This window comes from Seriola aureovittata, chromosome 13 (genome assembly GCF_021018895.1).
Source record: "Seriola aureovittata isolate HTS-2021-v1 ecotype China chromosome 13, ASM2101889v1, whole genome shotgun sequence".
NCBI lineage: Eukaryota > Metazoa > Chordata > Actinopteri > Carangiformes > Carangidae > Seriola > Seriola aureovittata.
In genome coordinates, this window is record NC_079376.1 from 15632476 (window position 1) to 15652621 (window position 20146).

The following is a 20146-nucleotide window of genomic DNA, read 5'->3' on the forward strand; positions in this document are numbered from 1 at the left end:
TTGCGGTCAGTGACGTCCTCACTGCGATACGATAAGATTCCCCATCAGAGCCATGCGCCGCACTCTGACTTCAGAGTTGATTCCTTATCTTCAGAAGCTGCTTCTCAGAAACTAGGTCAGCTGAATTGGACATTTGTTAAATGAAAGGCCCACATAGTTGGATTTGCAGTCTCTGGTTGTGGGTGGTAAACTGGTGCCAGGAGCAACTCTTTTGACATGAACTTAATAATAGGTTACAAACAATTTTAAAACACTGACATTTGACAGTTATCATATTGAATGTTGCCTGGGTCAACAGGGTTAGATCCAGATATATCAGGTTTATAAGGGAGAAATTTGCCTGTAAAAAATCTAGTTCCCAGTAATGGCTGCTTTGGCTGTATTTTGGGAATGTGCATTCACTATTCACAGTCTCTAAATGGATGAATTTTGGCCCCATAAGTTATGTCTGATTTGAGACTTCCAAAGTAGTCATAAGGTGCTCCCTTTGGCCCTAACAGCCAATACATAATAAAGAGAGTAATGTTGCCAATTTCCTTTACAGTCTCTATAAATAATTCTGCAGGTGTTTTTGTGAATCTTGGTTTTTCCAGAGGTTAAGAGCGGACAAGGTCAAGTAAGGTCGCAGCAGACTGGTTGACACTTAAGCCAGAGTATTGCAGTATTTAATATTTGTCATTAAATATTCAAGAAACAATCGTGATAAAAGGTGTTGATGGACACTTGTGAGTTTTTACCACTTGGACTATTTGTCAATGAGAGCAACCGAGCATAAATTCAAAATACATGTTGAGATTAGTGCTGGTCGTGACAGGTTGTCATGGAAGTCAGCTTCAATCCCAATCAACCCACCAGCAGACTGTAACAATAGCACTAATCTGGGACTCAACCGAACCATGGATTAAAGACCCCATGTGATGAAGGCTGAGCCCAACGCTGACCTGAACTCTGACCAGATAGCATGCTGCTTAAACTAAACCACGCAATATTGTTGTTCCAGTCTTTAAGAGTGTGAACATCAGCAGAGACAGGAACGACATCTGTCGTCTGCCTCATCGTCTTAACAGCGTGTGCCTCATCCTTACTCATCCAAACAAGTGGCTTTTGCTAACAGAGACGCAGGCTTGTTTACACTGCCATAACATAGAGGCTGGAGGCTTTGTTGTCATAAGGCCAGCTTCAGCTTTAGAACCAGTCCCTTCGAGGAGAGATAGGAAAGTACAAAGATAAATGGAAAAACAAAGGGAAACGCAGATAGAAAAGAAGAAACAACCGCACAACAAAAGTGACATTGAGGCATTCCCTGGATTTGCTTCAGTCCACAGAATTTATCAGCCTCAATCCCTTATAAGCTCACTTTTTCCAGCAGGAAGCAAAACAACAAAACAAGAGCAGATTAATTAGAATTGGGAAAATCTGTGGTGGCAGCCTGTCTAGTTCCAGTCGTCAAAGCAATGGGAAAAGACCTAATGATGTACTCTTTTTTTTTAACACGGTAGAACAACAAACTTTGCCTGGTCCCAGTGTGATCGCATGACTAAGCGCCTGAAATATGTCCCCCTATGCTCCTGGCTGGCACATGAACTGGCGAGCTTGCCTCCATTTGGCTTAATGGCTCAGGAGCTGTTGGAGCAATAAGCAAAACTCCACCAACCACCGTATCACTCCGGCACATGGTTCAGGTCAGAGAGGGGGGAAAAAAACATCTTTAACTTACACTCATTGACGTAAGCTAAGGATGCTGTGACCTTATGGGACGCTGTAATGGAAAGATGCTGAAGAAGATGATAATCGAAAACATTCTGCGATTTCCGCTATGTCTGCTTGACTGCCCAGATTTCAAAGTCAAGGTTACCACAGCCCTGAGAGCTTCTAATATCTTGCAGTCAGACGGAAACATGATTTTGAGTGCATTCTGTTTTATTGTGGTCAAATTTATTTTACATATTTCCCCCATGTCATCACTCTTCCTTGCTTTCATATAACTGCGTAACCTTAAAGTTTCCGTATTTCATCACCTCCCAGCAGCTGGTGGTTTCGACTGCATGATGTATTGCCATCTAATTTGTCACCTTTCAAGGTGTAAATGTTTTCTAAAGCCTTACATCACGTAAGCACGAAGGCTCTGTGTACTTAATGTGAAATGCAGAACACTAAATCTGGTATTGATACTTGTACCATGTTGGTTGAAAGGTTCATTGGGAGTTCAATAAAGTTTTGCCAGGGGAAAAAAACATGACTTCATGATATTTCCATAATCAGAATCTACTAGATCCTGGATGACTGTCATACTGCATATTTCACAGACATCAATGAGTGCCTGTTGCCTGGGATCTGTAAGAATGCTGAATGTCTCAACACCAGGGGAAGCTACAGGTGCACGTGTAAACCCGGCTACATGTTAGACGCCGCCAGGAGTCACTGTGTCTGTAAGTGTTGCTCATAACGACAGATTATCATAAGGCTTTCTTATGTATTTCATTGGTTTACATGATGGTATCGACTCTCTCCTCAGCGGACAAAGCTGTGTCTGACCTGAGGGCGCTGTGCTACCGGTCGGTGTCAGCGGGCACATGCTCTCTGCCGCTTGCTCAACACATTACCAAGCAGATCTGCTGCTGCAGCCGAGTGGGCAAGGGCTGGGGCTCTGGGTGTGACCGCTGCCCTCTGCCAGGATCAGGTACAGTCAAAAGTTACCCTGTGCTGCTCCTGCATGTATCCGAATTCTCCTCACGGCTTCGCTCGTCCATCCATCTGCAAACTTAACCGTCCTTATCTGGTTTTTACTGTACTTTCTGAAGAACTTTTCACTGGGTTAAACGCTTTTGCAGATATAAAATGTCATATGTAATCTTATGCAAGAGTGAGCAATGATAGTGAAAGCACAGGCAAAGAATATTTACCACTTAGGCACCATTTTGCTCTCTACTAGGCATGTAAAGCGGTTCAAAATAACCAAATGTGTTTGGAGTGGAAAAGGACCAAAAACATAACAGTTTTCATATTTTGGAGGCTACATAATAGTGGGAGTCAGTCTTGTGTTATCACTCCAACCTCTAGAGAGAAACCCCACTAATAGACCGGCAAAACTTCACAGCAGAAATAAATAGCTTGGCCAAGTGAAACATGGGAAGTAGTTGTCATCTCACTTTTTTTTCATACCGATCTAATCTTCAAAGTCTCGGAGAGAAACAGGCTGGTTTTATGGAGTGTCTGTACTGGCCAGTGATTCATAGGGATTGTCATAGATCAGATATCACAGACACAGACCTCCATGGTGCTGCTCAGCCAGCACTGACACAGTACACAGACACACAGCCTCTGATTATTTCGGACGCTGGCTTTTGTATGGCCTGACAAGCTGTTAGAGCCACGCTCTGAACGAAGCAGCCAGGTCCGTTTCTTGTGACTTGGAGGTAACAGGAGCTCACTGACTTTCATTCCACATTTAATTCTCTGATGTGGCTCCTGATCATATAGAGCCCTATTTCCCTCCACTTTAAATTCATCATTCAGTAGCTTATCGTATCCACATTTCCTGCATTTACACAAGCATTTACAGCGACCACATATCTGTCATTACTCGTATCTCTATTCCAGACTCTTTTGGCATAGAGTTGCTGGTTTCAGGTCAGGTAGGGGACACAGTGCTTCTCACTTGTAATGGATTCACCATCGCTGAGGTTTGTTGGGCTCGGACACAAAGAGGTGCAGTCTCCCTCCTTTTAAGTAACCAGCCAATCCTCCATTAGCCTCTCACTCACACGCCTCTACACTGAATAGTTCAAAGGTCAGTCAGTATTACATGATCTTCTACTTCCCCCACTGGAGTGCTTGTGTCTGTTTGTTTGCGGAGATCCCCCAATCTCTCCAAATCCCCTCCCTGGTAGCCCTCTGTGACAGCTGTCACTGGCTTGCCAGGTCGCTAGTTCTGCAGCAATAGACGAAACCCGACCCCTCTCATTCACAGCACACAGTAAAGCACAGCATGCTCAACATAACAGTATTACACGGATGGCTTATGGTATTGCTGTGAACATCAGACAGAAATATGAGCCACAATTACACTCTGGCAGCGTTTGACGTTAGCTTTAGGAGTCAGCGAGCATGATACAAAGGAGATGTTTTCTGTGGCTCATTGTTCGCTGATGTGTTTCCTTCCCTCCAGACCATTTCAAGGAGATCTGCCCAGCTGGTCACGGATATACCTACTCGCGCTCAGATGTGCAAATTTCTCTCAGACAGCTGGAAGAAGATGATCTACAGAGCACAGGAGTATCATGGGAGGAGCAGAGTCCCACTTATCCTCAGCCTCCATCCTCCCAGCCTTCACTGCCGTTGCCCAGCAGGCCACATTTCCCCATCTACCCACAGACACCGCAAGTGCCCCAGTACCCTGAGTACCCTGAGACACCAGAAGCACCCCAGTACCCTCTGACTCCACAGCAGCCTCTCCATCCCTCTCACCCAGACAGAGAGACACCTACACAGCCGGAAGGTGAGAATAAAAGGTTTGGTACATGAAACCTCTGCCAAGTTGTCTTTTACGTTGATAAATGTTTACTCTGAATGGTAAAAAAGTTGTTGCTGCTGAAGGTTCTGTACATATTATGCACTTATGCTTCAGAGTTCTCCAAACATGGTATTCACTTAACCACTTGAATATTTTTAACCACAACCCATGGCATAAACAATGCAGGGCAGCTGAGGGATTACACAATATGAATTTTTTTCTGCAGGATGTAAATGGATTAGCTTCTTTTTTAAGAATCCAAACATCAACAGGATGTTTTGAGCTCCACAAATAAATGCTCGATCCAACACCGAACATATTCGGAGTACTCACGTTCGCCATCCATCAAACGGAAACCCCCTGTGAGCATCACAGCAATGCACACAAGTAATCCACGTTGGCCATACATCTAAATCCTCAGGCTTTTCTGCAAATGTATCTTCCTGATTTAATGCTTGCAAGATACCTTACTGGCACAGCTACGACATTTTGATTTATGTCAGGAGACAATTCTGTAAATATTTAGGGATTTTTGTCTTCATTATGAGAGATATCTGTTTCCTTGTCTCTCTTTGCATTTTTCCTCGGCCAGTAGTCTGCACTGCAACTACAACTTTCTCTGTTAGGCTTAGAGGATAAATGTACCGTGAGCTTTGTTTTATTTGAATGAAACACCTCCAAAGTTGCAAGTCAAGTACTTAAAGAGAACACAGGTTTTTTTGTGTATGTTGTTTGTAGTCAGTAACGGTGCTTGTTAATATGAACAGAATGTCAACTTTTGCTACTGATAAACTTTTCCTCTTCTCTCTGTCTGGTGGCAGATATGGAAATTCTGAGCCCGGTAAGTTCTCCCTCCCTGTCTTGGCTTTTGAAATGTTTGTCTTAAGACGATATACTCTAGCTATCTCAGCTGGAGAGTTTGTTTTGATTATATAACTTATTCAGACCATATTTTGGTAGATAAACACTCCTAATTAGCACTAAATATGATGACAAAAGCAGAGATACTGTATGAATATGAACGCTGCAATGAAGAACATAAGCAAAATCCTTTTTTGACAAGTAATATTTGCTTGTTTTTCAGCCAGCTGTTGTGACTGACTCACCACTGAAATATCCAGGTATTTTTTTTCTTGGCTTTACTTGCACAGATCATATAACACATGTTCACCCTTCACAAGTGCCTCAACACTGCTGTTTAAGGCCTCTTGTGGTTTTATTTAGTATCTCTAAGCTTAAAAGCCAATAGCAGTTTCAGTCAGGCACAGACGTGATGTGTTTTCTATAAATTGCTCGCTCCTGCACAGCGGTGGCGGTCTCAGTCCTTGTCTGCTCTGCCTTCACGCCAGTGAAAACATTGACATTAAAGTCTGAAGGTCCCCTTCATTCATTAAGTCTGCTTGATTTATTTTGGTCATTGTACTGTTTTTAGCTCGGAGAAAAGAGTAGATCATTTTTATACAGCTGCCCAGTGAGTGACAGCTAAGGCAGTAGTGGTTGGGAAAACAAGCAGTGTATCGCAATGGTTGTGGAGCGTGATAATTTACTTTGTGAGACGGCGTTATTGGTTCTTTGTATTCACACTCCCTCAATCCCTCTTCACAGAGACTTCTCCAGACTCCTCCATCGTCGACCTGATGCCAGATTCGAAGGAAACGACCCCAACAGACTCAGTCACAGGTAAAACATGTGACCTGGTGTTAACTGAATGCAGAAAGTGACACATCAAAATACAGAAAAAACCCTTTTTGAAAACTTTTAGTGCTATTAGTTTGTTCATTAAAGCTGGGGTGCAGGACTTTTACATGTAAATTTACATTTGTGACATTCAAGCCATTGCCAAATGAGCCCACACAATGCTGATTAAGCCTATCAACAGCAGGTAAATCTCTGTATTTCGCTGTATACCAGTTTTAAATCTGGTGTCTGTGGCGACATTTCTGTGTTGGAGCATCAGTAGTGATGCATTTTACGTCGAGCAGCAATGATTGGTTTGCCAGAGCTGAGGAGGGGAGAAATTGTAGCAATGGAGTAATGGCAGAGCCAATGGCAGAAATACCTCAGAAGCATCCAAGAAAAGTTACTGATGCTCCAGATAAAAAGAAACTCTGCGTTCAGAGAAAGGATTAGAGGTCTAAAAGAGAAAGCAGTCAACAACAAGGACAAACACGGCACTTATTCTCTCCAGGCCTATCTCAATCTGCAGCAGCGACGACCGCTGAAGCTCGTCTCGGCTGCAGTCTCCAAAGATAGCAACAGTTAAGCTCAGCTAGCTATCTTGCTTCCTGAAAAAAAACAGACTTTGCCAGCAATAACCCAATCCCAAAATGACGAAATCACTGTCAGAACAGAGTAAAATATGGGCAGCAGAATGAAATAAATGGAAATAACTGATGTAAATCACGTTATTACACTGGATGCAAATCTGAAATCACCAGGTGGGTATGGGGCTGTAGGACAACCATGCGCAAGAACAGCATGAAACTTTCGTTCTCTGTCAACTGCTGGCAAACAGCGACATTTCTCATGAGGCATTTTTGCAGGCTGACCCAGAGTAAAGCTGTGGAGAGCTTGCATTATGCTTTTATTTGACCCCTTTTCTCCAAGCCAAGTTGGCTTGAAGATGCGGCACTGCACAGAGGGTGAGAGGGCAAAAAACCAAGAAAGAGTGTGCCTCTTGGAAGGGGAAGCTATCCTGAGTGGACAGGGGCCAGATTTATGACAAATGCGGGAAGAAGGGAAAGACAGAGTGAAAATGTGTGCGTGTGACAGAGAGAGGGAGGTGAAGCACAATTGGAAGGTTAAGGAGGTGAGGAGAATTTACAATAATCCTACAGAAAAAGACATTCTGTAGTTAGATTTTCCCTCCTCAGGGTCCCAGTTGAGTGTCTTTGTTTTACCACAGTCCATTCGGATGGAAAAAGACAAGAACAACACTAATGTCAGGCTCTACTGTGCATGACCTGTTTCTCGACGACCCCTTTGTAAACGCTCCATACCACCTGTTAGAACACTACGGTGCTGTAAAACCTGTCCTCTCATCCAAAACCCCACCTATAAAACAGCAAGATGGCTTCCAATGGAGAACAACATGTGTTCCTGGAATGTGCTTTTTTATTTTTTACAGTGCCTGTAATGTTGTGTAACCTTAGGTCACAAAAATCCTCGTCTGCATTCTGAGTAATAACTGTGCACATCTCTGTGGCTTTTGTTATAGGTGTTGACAAATGTGCCACCACCCCCACCATATGTGGTCATGGGAAATGTATTCCTGTGCAGACGGGCTACACCTGCCAGTGTGAACCAGGATTCAAGCTCAGTGCGCTGCAGACCAACTGCATTGGTAAGCAACGACGGGAGAGAGAGGGAGATGGAATAAGACAGGGGTAACGGTGGGACGCTCAGAGAGAAGGAGGGGCACACAGACACACACATGCTGACACCACAGGCCCCATCGGCTCCGTCTATCATCATCACAGTGCAAGCAAGTCTTCAACACCAAACATTACACGGCACAGAAGCCTTGAGAAATTAAGCGAGCCAAAATGAAAGGGATCCGTTTGTTTATGTTGACCTGTTCCGTGATGCCTGACAACAGCGTACAGGCCGTCCAAAGAGCTGCCACAGTGCTGTGATCCCTTACCTCACATTGAAGGCCTTGGCCTGAGCCTCTGCTCCACCCGGCTGGGCTCAGGCCCATCACTGAGGAATGCCTGTATAGTAGAGGAGCTCCAAAGTGAGGGCCTGGAAAGTGCATGGTCTTGAGGCTGCTGGTGAAATGGAACTGCAATATGATGTTGCATTCGACCTTTTCTACTCTCCTTCTCTGTCTTTACCTTCTTTCTCTGTCTCCCATGGCAGATGTGAATGAGTGTGACGAGGACCCATGTGAAGGGAAGGGCCGCTGTGTAAACAGCTATGGCTCCTACACCTGTCAGTGCCACAGCGGCTACAGCCAAGTGATCACCCAGAACAGGAAGTTCTGTCAAGGTGAGACACAACCCGAGCAAAACGGCAAGAGATCTAATGTTTCCAGGGGATGAAAGTCACCATGGGCTGCTGTTAGCTTTCTGACTCTCTGTTAGAGCCCCACAAGTATTTGTCTGTCAGCGCTGTTCATTTAAAAAGCATCCTGCCCTAATTAATGCTGTGGAACACAATAGTCACTTTCTTTTCCGTTCTCCTTGGTTCTCATTCAAACTGGCAGACATTAACGAGTGCAGCATGCCCAACAAGTGCCAGAATGGCAAATGTGTCAACACAGAAGGATCTTACACCTGTGAATGCAACAGTGGCTACGCCAAGTCTTGGAGAGGCCTGTGCGAAGGTGACATGCATACACACACGCACAAGCATCTACGGACACAGTCAAGCTCTTATAACACACACAATCCTAGCCAGACCTATTTGTTTGCTGCCATGAGTTAATGTGTAGCCCAGTAACAAAACACATGTATTTTCCTCTAATCGAAGCCAGGAATAAAACTATGAGAGAGCTATGCTCAGTTCGTGACAGAGCGATTGTGTGCTTGTATATATTAGCATTTTTAACCTTACACCCTTTCTTCCATGCATGTGCACATTGTTTCAGTAACAACTAATTCAAATGATTATTTTTGTGTCCCACCTCCTCCCTGAGCAGATGTGGACGAGTGCAGGGATCCCAGCTCCTGTCCTGACGGCGTCTGCGTCAACACTCTCGGCTCCTTCCAGTGCCAGGCCTGCGGCCCGGGCTTCAGGCCTGTCAGTGAAAGATGTGTGGGTAAGGCAACCCCACACCCCATCATAGCAGCAGCAGCACCACCACCACCACTACGCACGCTCCTCGGGGTTTTCCCTCTTACGCTGTAAAAAGCTTCCCGTCTTAGGTAACATTTACGTAAATGAAAGTGCTGCTCCCGGTTGGCATCACCAAAAATAACCAAGGCGTCATGGCAACGAGCCGTGCCATTAAAGACCTGTTGACAGGCTGGGATGCAGCACCGTTCACCTAATAGCGTGAGCTGAATTAGTTTCAATGAGCTGAGCTTTTTGCTCAAAGGGACTCAGACTGTTGATTTTTATAGAATAGATTTTATTTTATGCTTCAAAAGTTCATATTGGATGTTCTAAGTCCAGCGTGCACCACAATCAGCCCACATGACAGCCCGAAACCACAGTGATTGTGGGCGTAGCAGCAGCCCCCCACCTTCTCTCTCCATTCAGTGTTTCCACGTATGATATATCAGCTTCTCCACCCAGCAGCCTCTGCATATCCCCAATATTGTTTAAACACATTCACCGTGTTATTGCTGATCTTTCGATATCACTGGCCCCCGTAAAAAGATTGTTTATAATACTTCAATTTGGGAGAGTCCAAATATTTTCTCTTGGCCACAGCCTTGAACAAACAGCGTATTATTGTTGGAGAGCTCCGGCCACTGTACTCTTGGGCCCGGTGGAGGCCAGCACGGCTTTATTACCACTGCTGAGCTAGGTGAGAGGACTGAGCAGTCACAGGAGATGTATGAGGAGGTCAGACGGTCAATTCCCCACAGTGAAGAGGTCTCGATACGCAAACAAATTCTCCCAGTCATCCATAGTGTTGCCGTGGTCTGCTGTAAAACTCTTGCTGCAGATTATTAGCTTTGAATACACAAATGGTGGAAAAACTGCATTTGATGTGTGTTTTTGAAGCTAACGCGCTAGCAGCTTCCAGCCTGAAAGTTATATAACAGCCTGACTGGTGTTACTTACCACATCCCCTCTTTAAGACCGTGCACCCCTCTAATTTGTTTGGAAACCTAAACTCCTGGAATAAGGGTTCCAGAAATGTGAAAACCTAAACGACCAAATGGGGATGAAAAACACGGAAATCAGCTTTAATAGTACTTTGGAGTTCTTTATAATCGATTTCTCACTGGTGCCCTCGTTTAAAGTCTCATGATTTCCTTGCCTCCAAAGAAAACACCACTTCAGCTACTTTGTGTTTGTCAGTCCACTAGTATTATTCGTTCCCTGTACATCTGTGGGGTATAAATAGTAACTTAGAGGAACCTGGTAAATGAGGGATAACACTGGAGGTAAATATTTTTACTCTGAACATCCACACAGGCAGCACTCACAGCCCCGCAGTATACGTCTGGCGCTGTGGGAGTCACATAAAACAGGCAACATGAGTGCTGGGTTTCCAGTATTCGCTTCAGTCAATTGACGGTAGCTCAGTAGTTTGGGCCCAATTGGCCGAATCGTGGATAAGCCTAATTGCTGGTGTGATAGAGAAAACAGCTCCATTCCCTTGTCAAGGCTTATCGCGGAGGCCTGAGAGATGCCGGATGATTGCAGAAACAAAGCATCGGGCCACACTGACAGACGTCTGGCAGTGCCCGTGGCTAGGCAAACAAAACCCAGTCTGTGACTCTCTCGCTGTGTTTTCACTGTGTGAGCTCTGTTTCAGAATCTCTATCACCTCTCTGTAACGTCCTCTCTCCACCTCCGTTGTAGACAAATACTTTTCCTTCCTCTCCCCCTTCCCCTTCCTCTTTTACTGTCTCCCTCTCCGTCTCTTACACTCACATAATCAGACCTCAGTTGCCTTGTCTCTCTGCACCTTCATGAGACCTGAAAAACTTGCCATTGTTAACACTTGGTAAATTCCACTATAAAACATTATTTCTGCATGAGGTTTTCCACATAATTCCTGGGTCAACTGTTCTGACTCATGAAGTGGAAAAGACAGCTACTGCTGCAAATAGTAAAAGAGGTTTGGGTCTGTGCACTGATGTAATTTAATGACTGCTGTTTGCAGTCATTTTGCACACTAATTACACTGTGATTGTTTCCCCTTTACTGCTGTAATGTGCTTACACAGCCCTTAGTTTGTGCACAGGTCTTAATTGTTATTTTCTGTATCTTAATGCCTCCCGCTGCAAAAGCTCACTTTTGTCACGGGGGTCATCAAGCTTGCATCTTACACTTAATCTTATGTTGAAAGGTTGGTTCACCCAAATTAAAATACACATTTTTTTTTACTTCCCTTCAGTGGTGCCAGTGAGCCATACAGGTAGTCCTTTTTCCATGTTTGGAGGTTACTTTTTTCAGGTCTCTGAAGGTAAACTTGGTTTGTGAAGATTTATACTGTATGTAACAGTGACATTTCTTTCTCCGCTGCTCGCTGTTTCATTTGGAACGACTTTCTACTAAAGAAACAGTTCCTCAGAAATCTGCTAACAGTGATATCAGTGGATTACCCAGAGCAACTGGGGCATTGTTGCTGTTGGATGTTTTTGATGAAAATTTTCAATGCTTTGTTTAATCACAGTGTAATTGTGACAGGATAAAACCTAAAATCATATTCCCATTCATGTGTCCTATCCTGATCCCTTCTGTCCTCAGATGTAAACGAGTGCTTGAACCAAACGATGTGCGGTCATGGTAGGTGTGTCAACACTGAGGGCTCCTATAGGTGCAACTGTTTCCAAGGCTACCAACTCTCACCGGACAACATTTGCCAAGGTAACTATCTGTCAGGAGATCAGTCAGACATTATTAACGTCCCAGTTCAAAGTAAGAGCTCTGTGAATAGTTCTCCACAGTGCTACTACAGAAGCCTTGCGGCACCATTGAAGATTCATAAAGACGCTACAAAGAGTTAGCAGTTGTCTTTATTTTCTGAGGCCCCCTTTTTTATCCTCTCTATCTTCTCCCCAGATGTGGATGAGTGTGTGCTCCCGGGAGTCTGTCTCCACGGCCGCTGTGTCAATCTGGATGGCACCCACAAATGCACCTGTAACCATGGTTACCAAGTCACCTCAGACAGCAAAGCTTGTGAAGGTCTGCAAAGGATTATCTATGTAGGGTGTAACTCATCACTGCATACTCTGCTCGCAGAGCTCTCTCGACAGCAGCATAATGTCTGCAAATTGTTTCTTTTTGTTAGATGTCAATGAGTGCGCAACTGGTAATGCATGCCCTGCGGGAATTTGCATCAACACAGCAGGTTCCTACACTTGCCAGAACTGCAGGCCTGGGTTCGGACCATCTGTTGATGGACTGAGATGTGAAGGTATGAAATCTGCTGTCTAATGATTTCCACTAAACTGCACTTTTTGATCGTTTTAGATAGTGATGATTTGTCTGCCCATCTGTGGCGAATTTGCTCTTTTTGTTGTCAGATGTGGATGAGTGTGCCCAGGCTGACTTGTGTCTGGGCGGAGTGTGTGCCAACACGGAGGGATCCTACACCTGCACCAGGTGTAAGGCTGGCTACAGAGTGTCTCAAGACCGGCAGAGGTGTGAAGGTAAATCCAGTCTACGGCTCGTTCAGTATAAATCTCTAGTGCTGTTTCAACTATTTAATGACTCACTCAACACATCGGGGCAGTTTGTCAACTCGCCATTAAAACTCCTTTGCCGAACTGAATTCCCTCCACGTATTATCCAGTCTTGTAGAGATGTCTGTGCTGATCTGCATGTGTTTCCCTCAGATATTGATGAATGCCAGTCCCTGTCTACCTGTGCCAACGGGATCTGTCTAAACTCAGAAGGCTCTTACACCTGTGAGAACTGCCCTACAGGGTACACAGTATCTTATGACGGGGAGCTCTGCGAAGGTTGGTTTATTACACACCACTCCTCTGAAAGGAACTCTGCGTAACATCACATGTATCTTAAATTCAGACTCATAGAACTGGTGGTGAAAGTCCTTCTTGCCTTTCTTTGTGAACTTGGAGCTTTTGTCTTGGCTGCAGAGACATCCCAGTCCTGCAGAGAATATCTAACAGTGTATGTTGTTTCACGCCAGATATTGATGAGTGTGCGCTGCCCACTACATGCCCCCAGGGAACATGTACAAACACAGGGGGTTCCTTCACATGTATCGTCTGTCAACCCGGTTTCAGAGTCTCTGAGGATGGACAACAGTGTGATGGTGAGGCTATTGTCTGTGTTTGTGCAGGAATGTGCTTTGTTATGTTTGTAAGCTTGAACACAGGTGTGTGTAGCCCCTTCTATTCAAGCATGCCAGATCATGCTTTAATACCCATCAAAGCTGCGGTTAAGGGTGAATGTGCCAGCTCTCTGGAAAATCTTCTCCAGCTGGGGTAGGTTGTATGTAAACAGCATCAGGTGTGACAGCTTGGACTAAAAGCCCCTTCATCTGTGCTCAAAATCCCAAAATACTCCTTCTAGACATCACATCATAGCTGGATCCTGGACCCCTCCGCCTCTGGCACCGCTCATTTAATCCTTGCTCAACACAATGAGACACCAGCCCTCAAATAGAACAGGATGATGTCAGGCGAATGTCCTGCAGATAGCTCAGCTAAAAAGACAGAGGTGTCGACATTTGTAATTCCATGTTCCAGTGATTACTGATCTAACTGATTACAACTGGCGGGCTTTATTTATTTGAAGCCAGAGATGATAATCTGTGCTATGATGTGTCTGTGTATCTGTGCCCAGATGTGGATGAGTGCTCGGTGCCTAACGCGTGCCCAGGCCAGCTGTGCTTGAACACCCCGGGATCCTACACCTGCAGGGGCTGTGGAGCCGGCATGCAACTGACTGAGGACGGATACAGCTGTGAGGGTAAGACAGCATAATGTATTTACCTACCTGACTTAGGAAAGCTTTAGCTGCCACTATCGTGAACATTGGACCAAAGTTACAGTAGACCACAGTAATAGAGGACCAAGTTAGACCTAGAACATGATTACAGAAAATCTTTACAGTACTCAGTAATTTGTCATGACATGATTTATGAGATCAATGCAGCGAAACGGCTGCTTTGACGAATCCAGGGAGGTTAGATCTGTCATGACTTCATGGGAAGCAGAAAAGGAATGATTATTTAAATGGATTCAAACATGGCCTCAGTTAGTCATATATACCGCGGTGTGTTTTTCAGTGGAAGTGTGGATGTAGCCCGAGAGGAAGATCCCCCACTGATATGTGTCTTTGCTCTGGGAAAAAGTTTTACAAAACAAGCCCGAGTCCAAGTCGGCCTCTGATAGGATTTTAATGGATGTCTCTGATGCCATGGAAAATATTAAGGGCTTAATTTGAAATGAAGTCAACCACTCCCCTGCCTTCCATGTACTGCAGCGAGCTCGCCCTGTTGAACTCGCTCTGTTCACCCAAAGGCAAAACCGAGCCGTCTCAATCACTTAACAATGGCCCGCACTATTTTCTCTGTAAGAAATACAATCTGTACCGGCTCAAGGAATTTCCAATGATCACATAACAGCGAGCCAGTGACTGTTTGTAGATACAGTAATTATACGCCACCTGTAATAGCTTGCTGTTTTGGATTCAGTGACCATCCTGCATACTTATCTTTCCACTCTTTTTAATAAAACACTGTCAGTGCGATCTAATAAAGAGGGCTTTTCTTACTTTATGTTTGGCTGAGTCACACCAAGCCATTAACAGTTTTTAACAGATAAGAGAGTGAATTATCAAAAGTGGACTCTTTAGAGGTCCCTTTACTTAGTATGATAACCTATAGCTAACCTTTCCCCCTTCTTCTTCTTCTGTCTCTCAGACATCGATGAGTGCCAAACCCCAGGTGTGTGCCCCACGGGTGTTTGCACCAACACAGAAGGCTCCTTCTCCTGCATGTCCTGCGACCCAGGCTTCACGGTGGCGCCCAATGGGCTCTCATGTGAAGGTACGGTACAGTGACTGGTTCGCTGTGGTCATTGAAATTTACGATGGCTGCGCAATCCATTTCACAGTCATCTGTTCCAACGCGCTATAGTAAGAATAAGTCATTACTCGCTGATGTAGATGATGCATGACTTTTCTGACATGTTCACTGTGGTCTGGAAGCTCTTCATCCATATGACAAAACTTGGGCAAATTTGAAGTGAGACCCAGTGATTTACAGCTGGTGTGAATGTGTCATGCCGATGACGTCTGTGTATGTGTCAATACAGATGTGAACGAATGTGATGACACTAGCCTGTGTCTCGGAGGCCAGTGCACCAACAGCGACGGTTCTTATAGCTGCTCCTGCCCTGCTGGTCTGGAGCTGGTGGATGGGACGTCCTGCAGAGGTATATATATATATATATATATATGTATATATATATATATATGTATATATATATATATATATATATGTATATATATATATATATATATATATATATATATATATATATATATATGTATATATATATGTACACACGCACATACACACACACACACACACACACACACACATACTGTATGTACTGTGGATCATGTGACACATAAAACATCATTAGTGGTTAACCATTTCTAGTGGCTTACCTCATATTGGCATCTTGACACAGCGGTGTGTGTATGTTTGTGCTTGTGTGTGACAGATATCAATGAGTGTTTAACCATCGTGGGAATCTGCGGAGAAGGAGACTGTCTGAACACTGAGGGCTCCTACTCATGCATCTGTCCTGATGGATATACCACCATTGATGGAAGGACCGGCTGCCAAGGTGCAGTAACACACTGCAGCATGAACAGTAACAGCAATGGGAGATTATTTTTTAGATGAATTTTATGGGCTTTGTGTAATTGGGTGAGGCAGAGTCAAAAATGGAGAAAGTTGGTAATAATGTAATAATGGTTTTTAGCACATATTGCTCAAGTCATTTTACAGTAACCTTGTTGGCTTGGACACGTTTCTTCATTCAGTGCAGGCAGGCTGACAGACAGAGTGTCCTAACCATGCTGCCCTGGGTGCTGAGGCCAGGCCTGGGACCCCTGGCATGGGTGCTCAGGCTAGCCTTTCTGTGTAATGGACCATGTCCTCATCAACTGTCTCAGCTCACTCGCTCTCAGCTCGGACATCAGTTTGATGTTATTCCAGCCGCACCCAATGACCCTCTGGTCACAGTGATGGGGGGAAAAAAATGTAGCCTGATCATCAGCAAAGGAAGACTTTTCTTTTCAACAAACCGGAGCATTCGCTGTCAAAATACATGAAATAACTTTGGCTAGGATGTCAGAATTGGATCAGTGTTATTTCTGCTGGGTGTTGTGGGTAAGAGGTGAAGTTAAATAAATAGAGGGCTGTCTGGCAGTGAAATATCCTGTCATGATATGATGCAGGTAGGGTTGGATCTCCTGGTCCAGGACCCTGTGAGACCCTGGCTTGGTGCTGTAATGGCTGAGGGTAAGAGGACTTGGGTCCCTCCTTGCACAGGGACATTCTTCCACTGAGGGTTTTGGCCTTGGAGTACCTTAGATATAGTCCGCAGACTCTAAGCAAACTGCCCAGCCTGCATCAGGTACTTTGGCTGCTTGCCACAACAAATACAGGGCTCTAATTATCCTATAAATCAGCAGTTGTCGTATATTTTCTTGCAGTCTGCCATTGTGTGTACAGTGCTGACACAAAGAAAGCCAGACCCCTCTGACATGAGCCTGCAGGGGAAGGTGAAGGGAAGATGAGGGTACGTGAGTTTATGGGAATGAAAGCAGGGTTTAGTCAGGTGAGGCCAAAATGATGCTTTGCCTCAACCTGGCCAGTCTTTCAGCAAAAACAGAACACACATACTAAAGGACTGACAGCAGACTGAAACACATCTAAACTTAATCCAAATCATCAGGTTGTGCCATAGACTTGCTCTGCCTTTCAATACAGGCTTTGAAGCCCTTGAATCAACTCCAAAGATATCCAGTCACAGCATATTTATGTGTTTACATATAGTCTGGAGCATTGATTTTTTTCCCCCTTCCCTATCTTTTGCAAATGGGTGTTTACCTTGTCGTCTCTGAAAGATTCATCTGATTATCAAAGGTTGGGAAAGGAAGACAGGCTTTGATTAATTTTCTCTCCGCTTTCCTGCCTTTTCTTCCACCTTTTACCCCAGGTCCAAGTACCGTATAAGTTATGTTGTAATGCTGCAATTATCCACCAATCTACAGGTAATCAAGCATATAGCGTTCATTATTAATTCTTACGAGTCGGAGGGAAATGTTCTCAGCCTGAAAAGCTGAGGTAGAGGTTTTTTCTCCCCTTGTTTCCTGTTTGCCAGTACACCGATAAGTGCTCCAAATGGCCCATGCATCTTGTGTTCAGACAAGCGCTTGATTACACATTCTTTTTGTGCTACTTATGAAAAGGAGCGATTTTCCCTGTGGATTGAATGAAGGCAGAGGATATATGGGGATATTTAATGATAATCAATATGTAACAAATCTCAACCCAAGTTATCTCTCTTAATTAGTCCGTCTTTCTTTTGCCCTCTCTCTGCCTTAGATGTGGACGAATGCAGCAAAGACAACGTGTGCATTCGGGGGAACTGTCTCAACACTGATGGCTCTTTCTTGTGCTTGTGTGAGGCTGGTTTCAAGTTCAACGCCGACATGGCCGACTGTGAAGGTAAGACGGAATGAAACTCTCGTACGATATCCTGTTGTATATGTCATAGTGATGATTGACCCCAAACTCTGCCCTGAAGTTTCTTCTCTCTGAGCAAACCAACATGTCAGCGTTAGCTGTTTGATCATCATGCTGCATTTCGGCTGAGGCGTACAGTTGGATATAATTGATTATCTATAGCCAGTCGGGACTGGGCTCCAGTGAAAGTGTCCAAGCCTGGCTTAGAGGTTTTTCCTCCATAGCTTCAGGACTGAGGGGTGCCTGGATTACGTGGCTGGAGCCCTGAACTCCCTCTCTCCCGAGGGAAGTATGAATGACCCCATTGTGAGCAGGAGGTGTTTCTCCCTCTGGAACGTCTCCCTTTAGCTCCTTCACAAGTTCTTTAGTTGCTGTGATAATATTGTTCTTGGCCGCTCCTGTTGCCTGCTGCGTTTACTGAGGACAGCTACACCACAGGCCCCCTGGCCGACTTCTGCTGTACAGCCATTACGCTTGAAGCTGAGGAGCAGTGGAGGGAATAATACTGTGTGTGCGGGGGTGCGTGTGTCCGTGTTAGAGTCTGATTGCACATGTGGTTGTGTTTGTGCCTCTGTTTGTCAGTCACTAACCAACATCTGTCTCTCTCTCTTTCCACAGACCAGGATGAGTGCAAAGAGTTTGGAGGCTCAGTGTGTGGTACCTGGCGCTGCGAGAACACCATCGGCTCCTACCGGTGCTTCATGGGCTGCCAGCCAGGCCTTGAGGGAGAAGACACCACAGACTGTGGTGAGTGGTCAAACCACATACAGTTAAATACTAGCACACACAATTATGTTCAGAAAAAATGTGGAGCCCAACTGTCTTCAGGCCCAAAAGAATGAGCCTACCTATTCTTGTAGCATACATGTTCCCTAATTCAGTCCATTTACCATTCGGGCTGTAGTTAAAGATAGACAGAGAGAGAATAGAGAGTAGCCTCAAATCAACTCACCACTCCACATTCTCTTTACGGCTCTCCCTCCGCGCAACGTTAATGATATCTGCTTGGCACGCAGACACAAAGGGGCCGATGTGAATCAAAAGCTATCAGGTTCTCCAAGTCCTCCCGCACAAGAGAGCATGGGGGAGATGAGGAGAAGTGGCCCCTGAAATTGGGGCACTTTAGAAAGAAGAGTGCACTGTCACTGGAGGCAGTGTGTGAGGCCAGCAGCCGATAATAGTCTCATCCTCCTGACAACGGAGCTAATGGAGTGCCTCTGGCAGAGACACAAGGTGGAACCTGATCACTGCTGTTCTCCTTTTGTGAGGGGATACGATTGTCAGGCCGGCTTATACGGTCCCTTACTTCTTTGTACCCCCTATGGAGGAGCCCGGTCACCCGCGTTTGCAATTATGCTACATCTAGGCCCACAACTGGCCAACAACAACAGACACATCTCCATGACCTCCCGAATACATGGAGCCTTACTATGTGTTTACTGGCAGGATTAGACACCTCGGGCTCGAGACATTAATGTGGTTTGTTGCACAACGATGTGAGTTTATCTCTCTTTATTTTTTGGTGCTGCGTTGCTTCCCTTTGTTGCTCTCATAGAATCATAAAACAACAAGTTGGGTTTATGAGAGACAAAAACAAAAGGCCAAATATTTTTGCTCTTATTAAGACGGGATCCAAACAGTCATCGGAGAGTGACAGGCGAAGAGGGGAAAGCAGTCTGAGAGCACCAGATTGGAATGATGTGTTGGACTGAAGCTGGAAGCTTTGGGTGTTTGTGGGTGATTGTCTGTGTATGTGAGTGTGTGTGCATGTGGTTGACTGTGGGTTTTTTGCATCCTTGCTCGTGTGTTTGTGTTAGAGAAAAAGGACCAGAGACTTTAACGATTTTGTAGAGATTCACTCGGAGTGCGGTGCAGCTTCACATATTCTCATAACCCCGAGTTTTTATTGGACAATCAACAGATGGAGATCAGGGGGGAATATGCTGCTGCAGCGCTGATCAGAGGCAGATCGGACCTGCGCCCCCTCCATCACCCTCATCCCGGCTACGTGCCACTGACTCCTCACTGCACTTTATAACGTTGTCTGTCTGGCACCAGCTGAAGGGTTCAGGGGCCTGTAGTGTGATAAGGGCAGATTGAAACCAGCTGTTCATCTCAGCTCCTCTAGAGTCCAAACACATCAGTGTAGTACGCATTGGTGTGTGATTTAACTATGTCCCTGGCAAGTGTAACAAGAGACAAAGGCTTCCACTGACTTATTATATGCTATATGTCACACATCATCCTACCTGACATGTCCCGTGGAG

The 20146-nt window shown here is 45.0% G+C and overlaps 1 protein-coding gene across 2 annotated transcripts in view; it reads left to right on the plus strand.

Annotated features, from left to right (window-relative positions):
- LOC130180194 (latent-transforming growth factor beta-binding protein 2-like) overlaps positions 1 to 20146 on the plus strand; it is an 84940-nt gene that overhangs the window by 51607 nt on the left and 13187 nt on the right. The window contains exons 10-31 of one of the 2 annotated variants that reach the window (XM_056393611.1): positions 2307 to 2429; positions 2516 to 2680; positions 4169 to 4498; positions 5335 to 5354; positions 5598 to 5634; positions 6119 to 6193; positions 7731 to 7856; positions 8375 to 8503; positions 8721 to 8840; positions 9156 to 9275; positions 11888 to 12007; positions 12203 to 12325; positions 12432 to 12557; positions 12667 to 12792; positions 12979 to 13104; positions 13296 to 13421; positions 13955 to 14080; positions 15036 to 15161; positions 15430 to 15549; positions 15844 to 15969; positions 17739 to 17861; positions 18498 to 18626. In XM_056393611.1, coding sequence (XP_056249586.1) covers positions 2307 to 2429; positions 2516 to 2680; positions 4169 to 4498; positions 5335 to 5354; positions 5598 to 5634; positions 6119 to 6193; positions 7731 to 7856; positions 8375 to 8503; positions 8721 to 8840; positions 9156 to 9275; positions 11888 to 12007; positions 12203 to 12325; positions 12432 to 12557; positions 12667 to 12792; positions 12979 to 13104; positions 13296 to 13421; positions 13955 to 14080; positions 15036 to 15161; positions 15430 to 15549; positions 15844 to 15969; positions 17739 to 17861; positions 18498 to 18626 — 2742 coding nt within the window. The remainder of the gene's footprint in view (positions 1 to 2306; positions 2430 to 2515; positions 2681 to 4168; positions 4499 to 5334; positions 5355 to 5597; positions 5635 to 6118; positions 6194 to 7730; positions 7857 to 8374; positions 8504 to 8720; positions 8841 to 9155; positions 9276 to 11887; positions 12008 to 12202; positions 12326 to 12431; positions 12558 to 12666; positions 12793 to 12978; positions 13105 to 13295; positions 13422 to 13954; positions 14081 to 15035; positions 15162 to 15429; positions 15550 to 15843; positions 15970 to 17738; positions 17862 to 18497; positions 18627 to 20146) is intronic. The other variant, XM_056393612.1, reaches the window with a different exon arrangement.